The sequence below is a fragment of the Rhinatrema bivittatum genome, chromosome 7 (assembly GCF_901001135.1).
Source record: "Rhinatrema bivittatum chromosome 7, aRhiBiv1.1, whole genome shotgun sequence".
NCBI lineage: Eukaryota > Metazoa > Chordata > Amphibia > Gymnophiona > Rhinatrematidae > Rhinatrema > Rhinatrema bivittatum.
In genome coordinates this window covers 90,766,679-90,787,123 of record NC_042621.1, presented here as the reverse complement: position 1 = coordinate 90,787,123, position 20,445 = coordinate 90,766,679, and the positions used below count along the sequence as shown (strand labels likewise).

Sequence of the window (20,445 nt, the reverse complement as noted above, 5' to 3'; positions counted from 1 at the left end):
TCAGTGTATCAATAATCCAGATCTTAAAAGTCAGGGCTTGGCATTGGCTGTCTTCAGAATCCAATATCCTTTTTTCCTTGCCCCACTGTCAAAGCAGAGAGTGATATTGCAGTTGTGTCAAAATCATCAAGGCTAATTGATTAAGGGTAGTAATCCCCCCCATGCCTTCTGGTTAAGGGTACTAACTGCTGCTCCATGCAGGTTACTCCCATGCACCCTTTTCCTCATTATCATCCTCAAGCCTTTAAGGATCCAACGTGTTTATCCCATGCCCTTTGAATTCTTTTTCTGTTTTTGTCCTCACCACCTCTTCTGGAAGGGCATTCCAAGTATCTACCACCCTCTCTGTAAAAAAAATAAAATATTTCCTTATGTTGGTTTGGAGTCTAGTTGTACTATTTCCTTTCCAACAGAAAAGGTTCAAAATTTGTGCATTGTAAAAACCTTTTGGGTATCTGAAGGTCTGTATCATGTTCCCCCCTGCACCCTCCTCTCTTCTAGGGTGTACATATTCAGGTTCTTCAGCCTCTTCTCATAAGTCATTCTATGGAGACCACCCACCATTTTGGTCGCCCTTCTCTGGACCGCCTCCATCCTGTCTCTGTCTCCTTTGAGATATGGTCTCCAGAACTGAACACAGTACTCCAGGTGAGGCCTCACCAAGGACCTGTACAAGGGGATTATCATATTCCTCTCTCTATGTATCCCAGCATTCTTCTGGCTTTAGCTAGTCCATTGTCACATAGCCTCGCCGCTTTCAGATCAGCAGACACTATCATCACACAGTCCCTCTCCCAGTCCGTGCACATTAGTCTTTCACACCCCACCATCATATACAGTTTTTTCGGATTACCACACCCCAGATGCATGACTCTGCATTTCTTGGCATTGAATCCCAGCTGCCATATCTTCGACCACTCTTCCAGCTTCCTTAAATCCTGTCTCATTCTCAGTACTCCTTCCGGCATGTCCACTCTGTTGCAGATCTTAGTATCATCCGCAAATAGACAAACTTTACCTTCTATCCCTTCTGCCAGGTCGCTCACAAAGATATTGACTAGAACTGGTCCCAAAACTGATCCCTATGGCACTCCACTTAACACCGTTCTTTCTTCAGAGTAGGTTCCATTTACCCTTACTCTCTGTCTCCTGTCAGTCAACCAGTTTGAAATCCATGCAACTACCTTGGCACCCACTCCCAAGCTTCTCATTGAAATCTGGACAATTCCTCTCTCTCCATATCAAAAGCTTTGCTGAAATCCAAGTAAATCACATCTAGTGCTCTTACTTGTTCCAATTCTCTAGACACCGAATCAAAAAAATCAATCAGATTAGTCTGACATCAGGTTCCCTGGGGAATCCATGCTGCCTCTGGTCCAGCATCCTACCAGATTGTAGATAGCTCACTGTCCTTTCCTTCAGTAGAGTCTCCATTAATTTTCCCACTATCGAGGTGAGGCTTAACAGGTCTGTAGTTTCCAGCCTTCCTCTTCTCCCACTTTTGTGAAGTGGGACAACCACTGCTCTTCTCCAGTCTTGTGGAACCACTCCTTTTCCTTCTAGTTCTTCCTCCAGGAACATCCCCATTTTGACACAGTCTGCATTTTTGAAATTCAAAAACTCGGATCTTCGTGTGACTTCTCTGTATCCTATTTGCGATATCAAACCGTACTCTTTGATGACCACTGGTGCTCAAGTGGGCCCCCACCCAGAAATTAAAGACATTATCCCCATTAGTGAGCATTAGATCAAGTATCATGAACTCCCTCATGGGTTCTATTACCATTTGTTTGAGCAGAGTCCCTTGAAGGGCATCCACTATCTCTCTACTTCTCGTAGATTCTGCAGAAGGGATTCTCTAGTCTACATCCGGCACATTAAAATCTTCAATGAGCACCACTTCTCCCTTCTTTCCCACTTTTTGAATATCCGACCAAATCTCTGTCCATTTCTTCCTGTGAGTCAAAGGCCTGTAGACCATACCAGTAAAAATGGATGCACCATCATCTTTCTTTTAGTACAGTCCATAATGCTATTTCTCTACCCCCATGTCCCTTGCAGTTCAGTTGCTTGGATATTGCTTTTGACATAAAGGTACTCCTCCCCATTTTCTCTCCTCTCTGTCCTTCTTAACAAGTTATAGCCTGGAAGGACCATATCCCAATCATGAGAATCCGTGAACCATGTTTCCATAACAGCAACAATGTCCAAGTCTGCCTCCTCCATTAGGGCCCTCAGGTCTGGGATTTTAATGCCCAAACTCCAAGCATTTGTGGTCATAGCGTTTCAATTATTCTCCTTTGATTTCCTGCACTTCCTAGTCACCTTTTCTGCTTTTTTGATCTGTTTGATTTTATTTTCTCTTCCCACTTGCTGGATCGCTTGGGAGTTACATGCCAATTTCATTGACCACCTGCCACCCCCATTCTCTAGTTTAAATGTCTGATAATTTATGATCTGAATTTCTTACTTAACATCCTCCTTCCTGCTACAGACCAGTGTAGCAGGAAGGAGGATAATTACCATATAGTCTTTTTCTGCTCCATAATCAGCCCTAGCCTCTAATGTATCCAAAACCACTTTCTGTATACCAGGTTTTGAGTCAGGAATTGACATTATCTATATGGCATATAATTTGTTTTTCCCTTTCCATGTACAGGTAATACTTCCGAAAAGATGATAGTCTTTGCCATCTGTCTTATCTTCTTCCCTAGGTTTTTGAAATCTTTCTGTACTTCATTGATACCATTTCTACCGTATCAAGGATGTTGGTCCACAGATGGATGATAACTTTGATATCAAAGTTCCTACTTTCTTCTACAATTGCTTTGAGATTCTGGTTTACATTTCTACTAGCTGAGGATCCTGGAAGGCATTTAACTGTTGTCACCATCAAATTATGAGTGTCTCCCAGCAGAAGAAGCTTTCTTCTATGACATTTGATCCTGTAGAAGGGCTTCTGGGTACATTGGGTGTCTTCTCTTTCAGACATCTTCAAATTCTGTTGCTGGGGTTTCTTCATTTTCCAGTGCAGAAAAAGTATTATGTAGGGGAAACAGTGGGGAGAGTGAGTGTCTCTTCATTACAGGTCTTATTCTGCCAGAGCACACTGTTATCCAATTATTCCTGGGTTTTGAATCATGGATGTCTGACATCTCTGTGGGGGTTGATGCACAGGATACTGCAAAGTTGGGGAACTATTTATTTATTTATTTATTTATTTTATTTGTTTGTTTGTTTTTATATACCGAAGTATTAGTGTTGGCCTTCACACCGGTTTACATTTGAACAACATTATACATGAGAACTCAAGAATATTATACATGAGAACTCAAGAACAGTATTATACATAAGAACTCAAGAACATTATACATAAGAACTCAAGAACAGTATTATTCATAAGAACTCAGGAACATAATATATAACAATTATGTGAGGAATGTGGTAACTGAGAATATAAGAATCCGGGGGTAACTGTGACGAGATAATAACTTAACAGGAAATGATGGAATAACAAAGGGATAAAACTGATACAGTTGCTCTGGCACGGCGATCGAGGTGACTAGTGTCGCGAGACTGGAGAGGGGGCAGAGCTGGTAAAGTAGGGTGTATAGAAGGGACATCAGGGGGTTAGAGCAGTGGGGGAGGGCTATGGAGGGGAGAAGGGGGATTGTGCTGTGCAGTGGATAGTTTAGCCTATCCCATCCTTGAAGGCTTGTTTGAAACTAGGAACTAGGGTGTCTCTTTGTCACATGTCTTGTTCTAACAGAGCCCACTGTAAACCATTTTTTTCCTGGGTTTTTAAATCCTCGATGGGAGATGGGTGAGTGATAATGGCTGGTGCAAGAAAGGGGAGGTTAATTGAAACCTGGACAATTCCTCTCTCGGGTGAATAAGCTCCATTTTCATTGCAGACAGCTGAAGGCAAAATGGACAGCCTTTGATTCTCCAAAAGATAGGCCATGGGACATAAGCATCAAAATTGTTGAACTGAATGCAAGACATTTGCTTAATTATCACTAATCCCATAAAATCCTATAAATAAGGCATGGTAAAATTTAGGCTCTAGCAAAAAACTTTTAATAGGTATTTGAATAAAAAATAAAAACAAGCCAGTAACATTAATAGGCAGAATCTGAAAGCCAAATTTTATAAACAGTATGACATTTTGTTTCTGTTAACTGAGCTGCAAGGAACTACTATGTAATGGAAGATGATGTAATTGAAGATAATTAAGTAGGAGTCCAAGGAAGACTATATAAGAAAAGTAATCTCAGAGATGGGTAGAGGGATAGGGGGCGGGGAGGGAACTAAAGTGTTGAGATTTGCAGGGAAAATAAAAACCATTCACCTTGTAATTGCCTCACACAGGAAGACCAGACAATGGCTAAGTTCTGCTGCAAAATGCTAGTCTCCAGACAGATGAATTCTAAAAAGAGCCCACCTCCTAGAGACACTCTGATAATAAAACATAATGGGACTTTTTTCTTTTTTTTTTCTGCCACAATGTATTCTTACCCTTTTGTTCATAAATAAAAGAACCCCCTCCCCCTTAAAGGCACAAAATAGCACATGATATGTAAGTGATAAGAAGCACAAAAGTTAGACTTGGGGGGGAAAGAGAGGAATATGTAGTAGCTGAGGAGGAAAAAGTGGAATTGCTTAACAAATGTTTCTGTTAAGTGTTCACTGAGGAAGAGCCAGGAGTAGGATTGGAAATTAAGTCAATTTAAATGATTTACAGAAAAGGTAGCCAAACTAAAAGTAGATAAAATGATGGGGCTGGGTGGGATACATCAGAGTATATAGGAAAACTTAAAAGTTCTAGCAGCTTTGCTGGCTGACCTTTTCATTGCTGCTTTAAAGTAGGGATTGGTTTATCAAGACTGGAGATGGCAGATATAATGGTTCGATATCAATCACAACCTAATCGCCCAAAAACCACTGTATTCCAGTGTACCGAACTGTCTAACAACAATATCAGAAATCAATGGTACCACAAGTATATTTTAAACACCTCAAAAATTTTGTGCAAACCAAATATATGTAGGCCCCTTACTTCGAGGGTCTGTATAGTGCAACAGACTCTACTATTATACAGGGTCACCTTGCTTTAATTTAAATTTTACCAATTGTCCGTTTTTGTTGAAAATTTTTGTATTATAAAATCAATCATCAATTGTCACACATTCTCCGCAAGTACAGGAAAAGGGGACACGAATACTCATCTACTCCATTCCTGGTAGTTCACCCGACACAGCTGTGTTTTGGACGTAATCGTCCTGCTTCAGGGGGTGTCCTTCAATGTTTCCTTTTGAGAGCCAAATGGGGCTGCCGTGGAAATAAAAAGAAGAAGCAACACTAATGAATTAGAGAAGGCTTCCTGACAACGCTCTCAAAAGGAAACATTGAAGGACACCCCCTGAAGCAGGACGATTACGTCCGAAACACAGCTGTGTCGGGTGAACTACCAGGAATGGAGTAGATGAGTATTCGTGTCCCCTTTTCCTGTACTTGCGGAGAATGTGTGACAATTGATGATTGATTTTATAATACAAAAATTTTCAACAAAAACGGACAATTGGTAAAATTTAAATTAAAGCAAGGTGACCCTGTACAATAGTAGAGTCTGTTGCACTATACAGACCCTCGAAGTAAGGGGCCTACATATATTTGGTTTGCACAAATATTTGAGGTGTTTAAAATATACTTGTGGTACCATTGATTTCTGATATTGGAGATATAATGGTTCTGCACAAAAGTGGAAGTAAGGATAAGCCTGGGAACTACAGAGCAGTTCCTCTGATTTCAGTGGTGAGTAAATTAATGGAATTGCTGCTAAAACAGAGGCTAGTGACGTTTCTAGAATCAAACAGATTACAAGATCTGAGGCAGCTTGGTTTGACCAGAGGTAGGTCTTGTCACACAGATCTTATCAATTTCTTTGACTGGGAGACCAGATGTTGAATCAGGGGAGAGCACTAGATGGGTATGGATTTAGATTTCAGTAAGTATTTTGAAACAGTTCCATATAGGCGACAAATAAATTGAGTACCATTGGTATGGACCCTAAAGTGATTGAGTCATTTAGAAACTGGTTGAGGGGGGAAGTAACAAAGGGTAGTAGTAAAGGAATTTACTCTGAGGAAAATATATTTCTATTGGTATGTCTCAGGGATTTGTCCTTGGACTGTTTTTTTGTTTTTCAGTATTTTCGTAAGTGATATTTTGGAAGGATTATTGGGAAAGATTTGTTTTTTTTTGTGGATGGTACCAAAAGTTGCAATAGGTTAGACACACCCAGGAAGGTGAGCAAAATATGAGGAGGGATCTGGTGAAGCTTGAGGAATAGTCTAGGTTCTGGCAACTAAGATTTAATGCTAAAAAAATTCAGTGTCATGAATTTGGCCTGCAAAAATTCAAGGGTACAGTCCTCATATCTGATGCTCAGGGTGGCCAAACAAGTAGATAAAGTGGCATAAGACGGATGCTTGGGTGCATAGGACGTGGAATGGTCAGTAAAAAAATAAAAATATTGCCCCTCTATAAATCCCTGGTGAAACCTCATTTTCCTAGCTTGTAGACAGATGGACTCAGGACCAGTGGGTTTATACTCCCCTGCCAGCAGATGGAGACTGAGCAAGCTGATGTCATAGTACATATAACCCTGCAGTGACCCCAGCCTGCCAGTATTCTCCATCTCCAGCAGATGGTGGATGTGCATCTCCCTATGGGGATTGCTTTGAGCCTTTTGAAAGGAGAAATTTGAAATTCTAAATTCAGGAAAAGAAAGTCCCACTCTCCTGCGGTGATAACTAAAGGTCCGTCCCCCAGTTGAGAATTCCTGAGGCGATTTCCGTGGTCCCTCAGAGGTGTGCCTTGGGCCGGTAGCTGGATTTCCCAGTGTGGACTTAGCTGCAGCGGGTTCAGGAGGCTGAGCGCAGCGGTGATGGCCGATGCCCTCTCCCCCTACAGCCAGAGACAGTCTCTGTACTCTGCCAGTAAACGCTGAGCTAAGGTAAGGTTTAAAAAAAAAAAAAAAAAGGAGAAAGTTTTACCTGAATCAGTGACAGTTGGAGGGGTTTCAAGACTTCTGGTTTCCATTCTTGGCGTGCCGTGCCGACATTCTTCCCGCTCCCATTGGGGTTGGGGAACTGGGTAGCCTGGTGGGTTGAGCGGCCCCTGGTGGGCTAGGCCTCGCACTTAGGCTTTTTCCTTGCACGCCACGTGGCGGCTGTTTGCACACGCTCTTGTGCATGTTCTGCTGCTCTCTATAGGCTGTCGGTGTGCGCAGTGTTGGCTCTGTGTACGTGCTGTGCACTCGGTTTTTGGGTGCGCTTTTTACGTGCACAAACTTCTTTATACAGTTAACTTGGTGCACAGGTTGTGCTTGCGTCTTGCTGTGCTTTCTTCTAGGTGCTTATTTTTTGGGCACATTTCATTTTTGAGCACAAGCTGTTCTGACGCATGTTTACCACAGTGATGGTGCCAGTGAGCAAGAAGCCTTAAGGTCTTCCTATTTGTGTTGCCTGTCATATTAGTGCTTCTCAGCCTGCTCAGACACTCAGGGATGGTTGTCTTCCTCAGATTTTGCTACGCCTGGCTCTTCCCATTCTGATGATGAGTTGGTCACGGCCATGACTGGAGGGATGCCAGATCTTGGTTCTCCCTTGACTGACTCCTCCGCTGGCAAGGGCAGTTCTGTGGGACCAGTTCCAGTTCCTTCTCAGCTTGGTCTGGACCCCGCTTCTTTTTCTTGGGTGGAATTATTTTCAAGGCTTAGAAGCCTTTCTTTAGGCACAGTCCTCCACTTTCCCCATTTCTGTCCGGTCAGACCCTCAGCTGGATGCACCTCCCTCTTCCAGTCCTATGCTTAAGCGCCAGGGCTCGCCTCAGCTCCTAGGTTGATCCTGATTCCCTAGAAGATGGAGAAGTTCTTCCAAAGACAAAATACTTTACACCAAACAATTTATGTCGTCATAATTAAAAATTGTACAATGACCCCGTCATGGAGGAAAAAAGACCTCAGAACCCAAGTGCAAGTCTTATCCAAAACTTATGCACATTTACAGGTGAGCCAATCATTGGTCTTTGAAAAACCTCCCCATGTGTCTTTATTCATATAATGTATTTAATTTTTTCTTTTTTTCTTTATTTCAAATGGTTATTAAAATCACTGCTTAAATCCTTATTGTGATATCAAAATGGAATTTATTTTTTTTTAATTTCCACATCTGAAAATCATGCAGTTCTTTCTATTTGAAACCACACTGTCATGGATAGCTCAATAAAAGTTAAAAGACCATAACTTATCTTATGAAGCGTTTGTGTAAATTTTTTCTTGATGATTTACACAAGGCTAAGCACCCATTTTCAATTCATGGAACTTCAGTATGTTGAACCGTTGTACGGAAACTTTGGGTAACGGTGGTCCCTCCCCACAACCACTCATACCATGTGCCGACGTTAGCTAGCGTTTCACTGTTAAGCTGTTTCAAGGCAATAACTACAAAACACAAAGCAATGACATCAACTTTCGATGTAATGCACAAATGTCTGTTTGTTTTTTTTTTAAATCTTTCATACCTCCTAATATTACCATGTTTGTAGGTTCAATCATTTGCATTCAAGCTTCCTTTACTGCGGTTCCACCGCTAATGGCGATTTCTTTTTTTTAAATTTTTTATTTATGCAGTTTTACAATATTTGCGAGAAAAAGAAATACAAAGTACAGATTCTCATTTATATTAAGTAATTTAGCAATAACTGTACTTAAACAGTATCTAAGCTATCATCTGTAACTTTTTAAGGAATTAAAATTCAATTAATATGCTCCAGGATAAGGAAAGGAAAATTTAGTGGTGTAAAGGAAAAACAAGGGAATCCCCCCTATACAATTGAAATAGAAGACTCCCCCTAGATTATTTCCATATTTGCCTCGCACCTATTGCTAATTTTCATGGGGTGAGAGTCAAGAAATTTTCGTAATTGTGTGACTTAAAAAAAAACGTATTTCTGACTATTTCTTTCGCATTTACATGGATAGTTTACAGTCATTTTTCCACCTTTATTTTCCACTTCTGATCTTAACTCCAAAAATGTTTTCCTCCTCAACTGTGTCATTCTGGAAAGATCGGGATAAACCCAAACCTTCCCTCCGTGGAAATTTTCTGTTCTTTTCCTCATAAATAGTCTAAACACAGCATCTCTATCAGTTGCAAATACAAAAGAAACATGCAATGTTGTTCTAATATCAATCTTTGTTTCTACAGTAGCTTCTGTTACTTCGGATAGATCTAATGATGATTCTTCCTCTTTATTCTCTTCTGCTGTATTACCCCTAGTAACAACATAATATATTTTAGATATAGTAGGCATAGATTGTTGAGGCCAATTCAGTATGTGAATTAAATATTCCTTAACCATATCTAAAGGCGACACCAATTTGAGTTTAGGAAAGTTCAATACTCTTAAGTTTAGATATTTTTGTGAGTTTTCAATCATTTCCAATCTTTTGTTATGAAGTATTTCAGTTTTTGTAAATCTTTGGTGGCAGGTTTCTAATGCACTTATTCTTTTCTCCATCATTTCTTTTTCTTTGTCTATCCTTTCAATAGAAGATTCTATATTTTTTGATTGAAGATTTGAATCAGTTGTTTGCTTCATCAATTTTATTATTGCAGTTTCAAGAGATGTGATAGCTGACCACAAAGACTCCAGTGTAATCTCGTTTGGTTTAACAGGTAGTAATTTCATCTCAGTTCCTGATTCCCATTTCCCCATTTTAGCCAGGTCCTCTCCATTGCCCACTTTTGTAGGAGTAGATAATTGTATAGTATCAGCTGAAGATATTTGTGGCGGGGGAGAGGTACACAGGGCTCCGGGGCTAAGTGATGTTTCAGCCGGAAGATCAGGCCATCCGCTCTATGCCTTTATCTTCAATGGCCCCTTCCACCGGTTGCTTACTAGGAGCCGGTGAGAAAAATGTTGGTATCTGCATTTGGACCAGTTTGGATAGAGGAGAGGATGTTATTACCTCTCTTATCTTCACCTTCCTTTTTGTATGAGGTATAACTAATGTTGAATTAAATATTTAATACCAAGTTTCTCTCGGTTGTCTTCTAATAGTCAAATCCTATCCTGGGCGGGTTAGGAGCGTTAGGAATCAAGTTCATTAAGTAATTACTCACTTTTGTAGCATAGTGGCTCGGGCATCATGCTCTTTCCCACACTGAGATTTCAAAACAAAGCCGCGCGCCCCTTTGGCAATGCACCGGCGGTGGCAAGCGCCGAAGGGGGCTGGCTTTTAAGGGAACGCCAGTCCCCCTTTGATGACGTCAGCACAAATGGATGTCAGGCAATACTCTGGGGGCCGGGAATCTCCTCACCCCTTCCAATGTTCAGGTAATTGCTTTCGGCGAGTCTCAGCCGGAATTCTCTCGAGGTAGTGTCTTTAATTATCTGCTCCTCCACCTAATGGCGATTTCTTTGAAAGAATGCTGGTGCATGCACATTTCTTTTATAGACTCTATTAGCCAATCATATCAAAAGGTAACCAAACAGGGAATTATTCCTTTTCTGAAATCTCACTGCAAGCCATGAAATTCTTAATGAGAAAAAATACTTCGTAAAGGAATAGAAAAAATTGAGCATTATATTGATGAAAATCTTGAGAACTAATTCAAAAAAGTGGAAACCATTCCATGTCTGAATTTAAACCATGAGGTGTAAAACTGCAATCTATGGATCCATTGCAACTCCTGTTGTAACAATCGCCTCTCTCTGTCACCACCTCTAATATTGACATGTACTCGTTCTAATGCACAACATTTTAAATCTTTGAATTTATGATTGAATTCCAAGCAATGGGATGCCAATGGGGCATCGATCTTCTTATTCTTCAGACAACTTTTATGCTCGGTCAATCGTGTTCTTAATGCTCTGGTGGTTTTGCCCACGTATAACGTTTCACATGGACAGATAAGAACGTATACCACAAAATCCGATGTACAGTTGGTGTACTCTTTCAAAAGGTAATCACTTTGGTCTTTAGGAATTCTAAAAAAAGACCCTTGGAACATAATTTCACAAAAAGAGCATTGTCCACAGCGGTACCCACCAGAGTTACAATGGAGACATTTGTGAATTCCGGTAAAAGTGATGGACCAGCATCTCTTTAATATTTTTGGACCTAGTATATGAAGTCCGAATTCTGCAGTTCTTGAAACAATCATGTAATTTTATGATGTCAAAATGTGACTGCATGATTTTCACCAAATTGGGAGACAACGTGGAGTAGCGTGTAACAAAATTAATGTTGTCTTTATTCACATCCAATGGTCTTCTGCTAGTTAGAAGTGCTTCTCTGTTAGCAAAACGAGCTCTCTTATAGCAATTTTTGAGTAATTTATATGGATAACCACGTTGCAGTAAATCATTACATTTTTCTTTTGAATGTCTCTTGAATTCACTAATATCAGTGCAATTTCTTCTGATTCTAAGCATTTGTGAATACGGTAAACTGTCCTTTAAGTGAACCTGGGTACGAGTTTCTCATTGGTTATCCTCCTTCCACCTGGTATCTGAGATGCCTATTATAGCTTCATTAAGTGACATTGTCTAACTTTTCAATCTTATTTCTCAGATTTCTGAAATTCGCATTGACATTTTATAGCATGTTTATTTCTGTTTCTATTTTTATTTGTATTCCCAACCTGCTTCTTAAGATAATACAGTCATTCATTTCTGTGGGCTCTTTATTTAGCTCCATGTGGGCTCATTCGGTTATTACCACAGTCTCTATATTGGGATATTCTAACTTTCCTGGTTTGCCAGTATCTTTTACAGATGCCCCCCTCTGAACCATATACTTCTTAGCAACTATCAGTTCCCTTCCTAGTTTGAAAGGTTCTCTATCTGCTTTTAAAATGTTAGTGCTAGCAGCCAGGTTCCAGATGGACCCATCCTGTCAGAATGAGCTCCACTTTCCCCAGAATGTTCCCTAGTTCCTAATAAATCTAAAACCCTCTGAACTGCAACATTTTTCCATGCATGCATTGAGATTCTAAAGCCCCGCCTGCCTCTGAGATCCTATGCATGGAATGGTTAACATTTCTGAGAAATCAATGCTGGAGATTCTGGATTTCAATGTCCTATCGTGGTGTGAGAACTGGGATATGCATATTGACAGGAAAACATAACTGGGCTTAAATTTCATTTCATTTTACATTTATAGATCAACTTTTCTGAAAAGCATTTGTCTCAAAGCATGCTCATCGCCATCTTTACCTGTTCTGTGGAAATATGGAGGATTTCCGTTTCCAGTGTTGTCAGTTTTGTTCCATTCACAATTACTGAATTAACAGAAAATGACTACCGTATTACTTCATTATGAAAGATACTACAAAAATTAACTTTTTATATCTTACAGTCTAAAAATGGTGCAGAGCAAATTTCAACCATGAAGTTCCCAGTTAAAGTGAAAATCATTCCTACCCCACCTCGCAGCAAAAGAGTTCTCTGGGATCAGTATCACAACCTACGTTACCCACCCGGCTACTTTCCTAGGGATAACCTGCGCATGAAGAATGACCCCTTGGACTGGTTTGTTGTTTTTCTGTTTACAGCATTTTTCATATTTTAACCTAATCAGTATTGCTTTCAAATATAGACAGTTTCTATACAGTTTTTGCATTTTTATAGCAATAGGACTTTTGGTCACAGGTTCTGCTGAGATCATTGTCTTCACCTTCTATTGGATGCCCTGAGACTTTAGCTCAGGATAGCTGACTGCAGAAGTTGGGTCCATTACTTGGTGACAGAAACTGCTACTGTCACAAAGTAGGATTTGTATTGCAGTCTTTAACAGTCAAGACCTCCAGTTTGCTCTAGTTCAGTGAACATGGCGATCATCATGGAACCTTATTGCATGAACCAGTTGACATTTGTGTTTTGACTCAACCTATAGGTAATTGTTTAAGAATTATACGACTCTTCATTTTTATTTTTTTTTTGACAATGCATGCATGTTAGTTAATATAAAGAAAATTTGTGAAGCTTTACAACAGAATCTACCAGTGATATGACACACAAAACCATGGTATGTCATTACAATATAGAGAAGCAACAGAAATAATCTCAGTGAAATAATGTTTTACCTTTCTTTTCATTAGGAATGGTGACCACATTCATACAAACTTCCGTGACATGTACCAGCATTTGAGAAGCATGGGGTACTTCATAGAGGTCCTTGGCTCACCTCTCACGTGTTTTGATGCCAGTCAGTATGGTATGTGGACAGCTCATTGTCTGCTGCAGAATGTTTCTCAACATTCCAAAATCTGTCTTGCATTGCCATTCAAACTTTTTACTTTGCAAAATGACCTTGTGGTTTATTTAACAGCTTTTATTAACTGCTTTCCAGATAAAAATTTCCCAAAGCAATGCGCAAATAAAACAAAATTAATTAAAAACACAATACAATATCCAACATTTCATCCAACAAGCCTGCCTTTACAAGCTTTACCCTTTTGTTAATTTGTAATAAAGGTTTGGGCGATTTATTAATAGACTTCCAGTGATGCTGCAGGGGTGACCAGACACAGGGGGATAAGGCTTTCACAGCACTTCACCTAAATCAGCTTTCCTGAAAGCTGAGAATTTACAATCGAGGAAGTGCAGATAAAAAGACAAAGCACAGGAGATTATGCTGTTAAGTGGTGAATTCAGCACACAGAATCCTCAAAAACCCCAAGGGTAACCCAAGAAAAGGCACGTTTGGTGGAGTCCAAAATGGCCACGAATAGGGATGGAGGCAAACTGGTGGCAGTATTATCTGATGAGATATTGCAACAAATTTCCTGGAGTGTATTGGCAGTGCTCAACAAGTTATAGCCATGGAGGAACTTAAAGAGAGCTTTGATTCTCACATGTGGAAATTAGAGGATGTGGAACAGTGCGTGGCGCATAATACACTCTTATCTTGGCTCTTGTGTATTAAAAGATTTGAATGTTTTTGTTCTGTTACCAACATCCACCACTATTAATATATATGCCTTCTAGAGCAGTGATTCTCAGCCAGTGTGTCGGGACAAACCACTGTGTCGCCAAGCACCAGCAGGTGTGTCGCATACTACCCGGTCTCTCATTGTTCTTCTCTCCCCTTCCTCCATCGATCGAGAGGCAGACATTCTTCTACTACTGCTGTTGCTGCCCAGGCTATCAGAATGTTCAAACCCGGCTGGATGGGAACGGCAGCAGGGTTCATTGAAGCCGCCAACTGCACCAAGGCCTTTTCTTCTTCCTGCCCCCGCAGCCCAGAAGAGGAAGTGATGTGTAGCAGGGCGCACAGGAAGAAAAGGCCATGCTGCACTGAAAAGTAGCGGCAGCATCAGCCCCAAGCAGCAGCCGGCGATCAGCAAGGGAGACAGCAACGTTAGTCCCCACAGTCAATAGGATTCTTCTTTCTTGGGCCATGGAGGTTGGGGGAGGCTGCTGCAGCTACCATTTGTGTTCCAGTGGAGGGAGTGGGAGTGAGAGACAGGCAGCCAGCCAGTGTATTAAGTGAGAGGGAGAAAGAGCCTGTGTGTGATTGAGAGCCTGTAAATGAGAGAAAGCATGAATGTGATTGAGAGCTTGTGTGTAAGTAAGAGAGAGAGAGCATTGTGTGTTTGAGAGAGACTGGTCAGAGATGTGACGTGTATGTGTGAGAGAGACTGATTGGGGAGGTGACTGGTGTGGGTGTGTGTGTATGTGTGAGAGAGAGACTGATTGGGAATATGATTGGTGTGTGAGAGATATAAACTGGTCCTGAGGATGTGACATTTTGTGTGTGTGTGTGGGTTTGTGAGAGAGAGACTGGTTGTGGTCGCTAAGGAAGAAGACTGTGAAGACAGCTTCAGCAGCTACTGCTGCTTCTGTTGTATGCTACTGGCCTGCAAGGAAAAGTAGGAGAATTGCTGGAGAGGCTAAGTAAAGGTGGCTTTTTAAGTTCATTTTTCTTGATTGGCTGCCATTTTAATTACTGGGTATTATGTGATGTGTCTGCTGTTTTGAAATATTTTATTGGTGTATGGAGAATTTTAAATCATTTTTAAGAGTTTTTGTTTTTAATTGTTAGATGTTATTCAGTTCATCAGCTGTTTTGAAACATTTATTAGTTTACAATTATTTCTGTATGGGGATCTATAGCAGCTTGGCTTGTTCTGTTTTCCTAATTGGAGATGTATTGATGTTTAGGGCCTGGTTTAATATTTGTAGTGTTGCCTTCATGAGAGACTTTGTCAAATGCTTTCTGGAAATCCAAATATACTATATCAATTGGCTCACCTTACTTAATCCATATGTTTATTTACGCTCTCAAAAAAACTATAGCAGATTGGTAAGGTAAGACTTTCCTTGGCTAAATCCATTTTGGCTTTGTCCCATTAAACTATGCCTATCTATATGTTTAGCAATTTTGTTCTTTGATAGTTTCTACCAATGAGGTCTTGAGCAATGTAATGCTTGATCATTTTTAATTCAGTTTTCGTGTTGATTTCAGCACAGAAACCTCTAGCCTTGACATATTTCAGAGGGGCTTTGGTTCTTTTCAGAGATTTCTTCTAGTCTTTCTGGGCATTTTTTCAGCCTTTATTTAAACCTTTTAATATTCTGCTACTTCCAAAATATCATTCAGAATGAAAACAATATTCCCTGTACGTACCCAGATCAGTCCAAACCATGGGTTATGCCTCCCTTCCAGCAGGTGGAGACAGAGAAAAACTTGAAAGGCACCCACACTTAACCTGGTGTGCCTCCTACATCCCTTCAGTATTTCTCTGTCTCCAGCAGATGGAGGTTGTGCAAACCCTGCAGTCTTGCCCTGTTTCTGGGGTGTAGGCTATCCCTTAAATTTCTCTAAAAGAAACTAGCTATAAGTTCTGAATCAAGCAAGTTTAAAAAAAAAAAAGACAGTTCTTCTGCAGAGGGAAGTGTTTCCTATCCTCCCAGGAGGTTCTTAGATCCTGCGGGGTCATCCTCTCTGGTAGCAGATTAAAAGAGCTGGGGTTGGTAACCCTGTGGGGCTCCAGTCAGGTAAGAAGCTGGGGAAGTGATTACTGGTGGTCCAGGCCCTCTCTTACCCAGTGCTGATTTTGACTTAAAAAAAAAAATTGAAATTTTTGAAAAATGTTCTTTTTTGGTCAGCTGCAATCCAGGACCCCTCCCCATCAGAATCACCACATTTTTTGACAAATTTTGCCGCATTTTTCAGGCCTCCCCCCCCCCCCCCACCCCCACGATGCCACGGCCATCTTTGTGTGTGGCATGTGGTGAATCCACCGCGCGGCTTTTTAGGGCTGGTATTTTGAGGATCAGGGAAAACGCTCCCTTGAATGGAGATGACCCTAAGGTGGTCCGTCTGTTTCAGAGAGAGGAATTAGAGCCTCTCATTCCTGAAGTTCCTACTGAGCTCGGGGTGGAACTCCCCCCGCTTGCTCTGCCGCAGGACTCTGTGGATCCAGTCCTGGCGGGATTATGAACGCCGACTCGGGTTTTTCCGGTCCATACCATGCTGCAGCAGCTGATGACCAGGGAGTGGGACGCTCCAGATGCTGTTCTGAGGGTTGGACGAGCCATGGATAAGCTTTATCCCTTAGTGGGTGACTTTTTGGAGCTACTGCGGTCTCCTAAGGTAGACACTTCGGTTTCGGCGGTTGTCAAGCGAACCACGATCCCGGTTGCAGGCTTGGCGGCTCTCCAAGGACCTGCAGGACCGCAAGCTGGAAGTGCTGCTCAAACGCATTTTTGAGGTGTCGGCCTTGGGTATCCTGGCGGCGGTGTGTAGCAGTTATATGCTGCGTGCGAGCCTGCGCTAGGTACAGCAATTACTGACGTCTAGAGATTATCTCCCTCTGGGTGAGTCAGAACAGGCAAACATTTGGAAGCTGCGGTGGCATATGGGGCGGATGCGCTGTATGACCTGCTCCGCACTTCCTCTTGTACTCTGTTGGCGGCGGTGTCGGCAAGGAGGCTTTTGTGGCACCGAAACTGGTCAGCGGATGTTTCTTCCAATGCACAGCTTGGTGCTATGCCGTTTAAAGGTGGCTTTTTATTCAGGGATGATTTGGAACAGTTGATAAAGTTCCTGGGGGAGATCAAGGTTCACAAATTGCCAGAGGACAGACCGAAACCCTCTAGAGAGTTTCCATCATCCTGCTCTCACTTTCGGGGGCAGCGGAGGTTTTGGCAGAACAGGCAGCAAGCAGCCGGTCAGCGACAACCAGTACCAGGAACCAAACCTGGTCTTTGTCCTTTCGGGGGCATAAAGCTTTCTGAGAGGGTGGTGCTTCCTTCTCTCCCGCCTCCAAGAGTACACAGTGAGATGGGGCCGGCCCATCCCTCGATCCCTCGGGTGGGGGGTCGCCTGTCCCAATTTTACGAGGCGTGGGCCAGAATTACTTCCGATCAGTGGGTGCTAAGCATAATAGAATGAGGCTACGCTTTGGAATTTGCTCAGCCTCTAAGAGACTTCTACCTAATATCTCCTTGCGGTCCACAAGTCAAATGACAGATTGTTCGTCAGACTCTCGAACGTCTGCTGGCTCTGGGAGCGGTAAAACCGGTCTCCCCAGAACACTAGAGGAAAGGAAATTACTCCATTTACTGTGTGGTTCCAAAGAAGGAGGGGTCCTTCCGGCCAATTTTGGACCTCAAGAAGGTAAACAAGTCTCTCAAGGTGCCATACTTTCGCATGGAGTCTCTGCGATCCGTCATCGCGGCGGTATGCAAGGGGGAATTCCTGGCCCCTCTGGATCTGATGGAGGCATACTTGCACATTCCCATCCGCGAAGATCATCAAATGTTTCTTTGTTTTATGATCCTGGGAATGCATTACCAATTCTGCGTTTGCTCTTCGATCTTGTGACCGCACCCCATACATTCACCAAGGTCATGGTGGTTGTGATGGCATCCCTCCAGAGACAAGGCCTGCTCATTCATCCATACCTGGATGATTGGCTTATCAGGGCAAAGTCCAGGGATTGCTGTGTGGAAGCAATTCACAAGGTGACCACTCTCTTGGAGTCCCTCGGCTGGGTCATCAATCAGGCCAAGAGCAGCCTTGTACCCTCCCAGTCATTGGAATTTCTGGGAGCCAGGTTTGACACTGCAATTGGGAAAGTTTTTCTTCCGACGGACTGATGGAACAAGTTCAGCACTTGTTGGTTTTACCCTTGCCCAAGGCCTGGGCCTAACTTCAGGTGCTCGGTTCGATGGCATCCACTCTGGAGGTGGTTCCTTGGGCATTTGCTCATATGAGAGCATTACTTTCCTGGTGGGATCCCAAGTCGGAGAATTTTCAGTTCCCTCTACCACTCACCGATCACGCCAAGTCCAGCCTTGGGTGGTGACTTTGCCCGCACAACCTGTCTCAAGGAGTGGATCTGGAGGTTCCGAGCTGGACAGTGGTGACTACGGACGCCAGCCTCTCCGGCTGGGGAGCTGTCTGCCAGTATCGTTCTGTACAGGGCAGCTGGTCCCCTGGAGGAGTCCGGATGGTCGATCAATCGCCTGGAGACCAGAGCGGTTCGCTTGGCCTTGCAACACTTTCTTCCACTCTTCCGCCACCAGGCAGTTCGGATCCTCTTCGACAATGCGACGCCGGTGGTCTATATCAACCATCAGGGAGGCACCAGAAGTCAAGCCGTAGCCGACGAGGCGGAGCTTCTCATGACTTGGGCGGAGCAAAATCTTGTGATGCTAGCAGCCTCCCACATCGGGAAGGACAACATACAAGCGGACTTCCTCAGTTGGAGGCACATAGATCCAGGAGACTGGGAACTCTCGGACGAAGCAATGGATCTCATTTCTCGCAGATGGGGAACTCCCCATATGGACCTGATGGCAAAGCGGGACAATGCCAAATCTCCTCACAAGAGAGATCACAGCGCAGAAGGAGTCAATGCGCTAGTAGTTCTCTGGCCAACCTCAGTTCTCCTGTATGTGTTCCTTCCTTGGCCTATGGTGGGCAAGGTGCTTTGCAGGATAGAGGTCCACCAAGAGCGGGTAATCCTAGTGGCTCCCGAGTGGCCCCGACGTCAGTGGTTTGCGGATCTCGTCAATCTGGCCGTGGAAGGCCTTCTACAGCTCGGGCATCTTCCACATCTTCTCTATCAAGGGCCTATATATTTCGACCAGGCAGCTCGCTTCTGTCTAGCGGCTTGGCTTTTGAAAAGAAGAGATTGAGGAAGAAAGGATATTCTGAGGAGGTTATCACTACATTGCTCCAAGCCAGGAAAATGTCTACCTTCCTCTCTTACATTAGGGTATGGAGAGTTTTTCAGACGTGGTGTCATGAGAGAGAGATTTTTCCCAGACACGCTACGATTGCTCAGATGTTAAACTTTTTCAAAATGGTTTAGCCAAAGGCTTGTCCTTCAATTCCCTCCGGGTACAGGTGGCGGCCCTAGGCTCTCTGGTTGGTAGCTCGGTGGCGTCACATCAAGATGTGGTGCGTTTCCTCAGAGGAGTAAGGCATTTGAAGCCCCCGGTCCATCCGGTATGTCCGTCGTGGAGTCTTAATTTGGTTCTTCGCGTATTGTGTGATCTGCCATTTGAACCCCTTAAAACGGTAATGTTGAAAGACCTCACCTTGAAAACAATGTTTTTGGTGGCTATCTGCTCAGCTTGCCGAGTTTCTGAGTTGCAGGTTCTCTCCTGTAGGAAACCCTTCTTGAGGATCTCTGTCTCGGGAGTTTCTCTTCGTACGGTTCCGTCCTTTTTACCCAAAGTGGTCTCATCTTTCCATTTAAGCCAATCAGTTGAGCTTCCGGCTTTTCCTGATTTGTCTAATGACGTGCAACATGCACGAGAGCTCTGTCGGCTCGATGTTCTGTGCTCCTTGTTGCGTTACTTGGAAGTCACTAATTCTTTGACTCTCAGATCATTTGTTTGTCCTATGGAGCATTCCCAGGAAGGGTCACAAGGTGTCTAAGACTAAGATTGCACGATGGTTGAGAGAAGCCATATAGTCTGCATACATTTGTAAAGGGAAACCTGTTCCTGAGGGCCCATTCTATTCGCTCACAAGCAGCTTCGTGGACCGAATGCCAGTTGGTATCACCTCAGGAGATTTGCAGAGCTGCTACTTGGAAGACGCTCCATACCTTTGCTCGCCACTTCCGCTTGGACATTCAGGTGCCCAGAGATTTTGGCAGTGGCTTATTGCGCGCGGGACTTGCGAGGTCCCACCCGGTTTAGGGCAGCTTTGGTACATTCCATGGTTAGGATTGATCCGGGTACGTACAGGGAAAAGAAAATTGGTTCTTACCTGATAATTTTCGTTCCTGTAGTACCACAGATCAGTCCAAACGCCCGTCCAAAGACTAGAAGTGGGTAACTGGGAGATCTATACAGTCCGCGCGCGCGCATGTTCCAGTTATATTTTTGCAGCATACTAAGAAAGAA

The 20,445-nt window shown here is 42.9% G+C and overlaps 1 protein-coding gene across 1 annotated transcript in view; it reads left to right on the top strand.

The window, feature by feature from the left end:
- MBTPS1 (membrane bound transcription factor peptidase, site 1) overlaps window positions 1-20,445 on the top strand; it is a 297,566-nt gene that overhangs the window by 198,110 nt on the left and 79,011 nt on the right. The window contains exons 14-15 of the mRNA XM_029608668.1: window positions 12,431-12,603; window positions 13,173-13,288. Coding sequence (XP_029464528.1) covers window positions 12,431-12,603; window positions 13,173-13,288 — 289 coding nt within the window. The remainder of the gene's footprint in view (window positions 1-12,430; window positions 12,604-13,172; window positions 13,289-20,445) is intronic.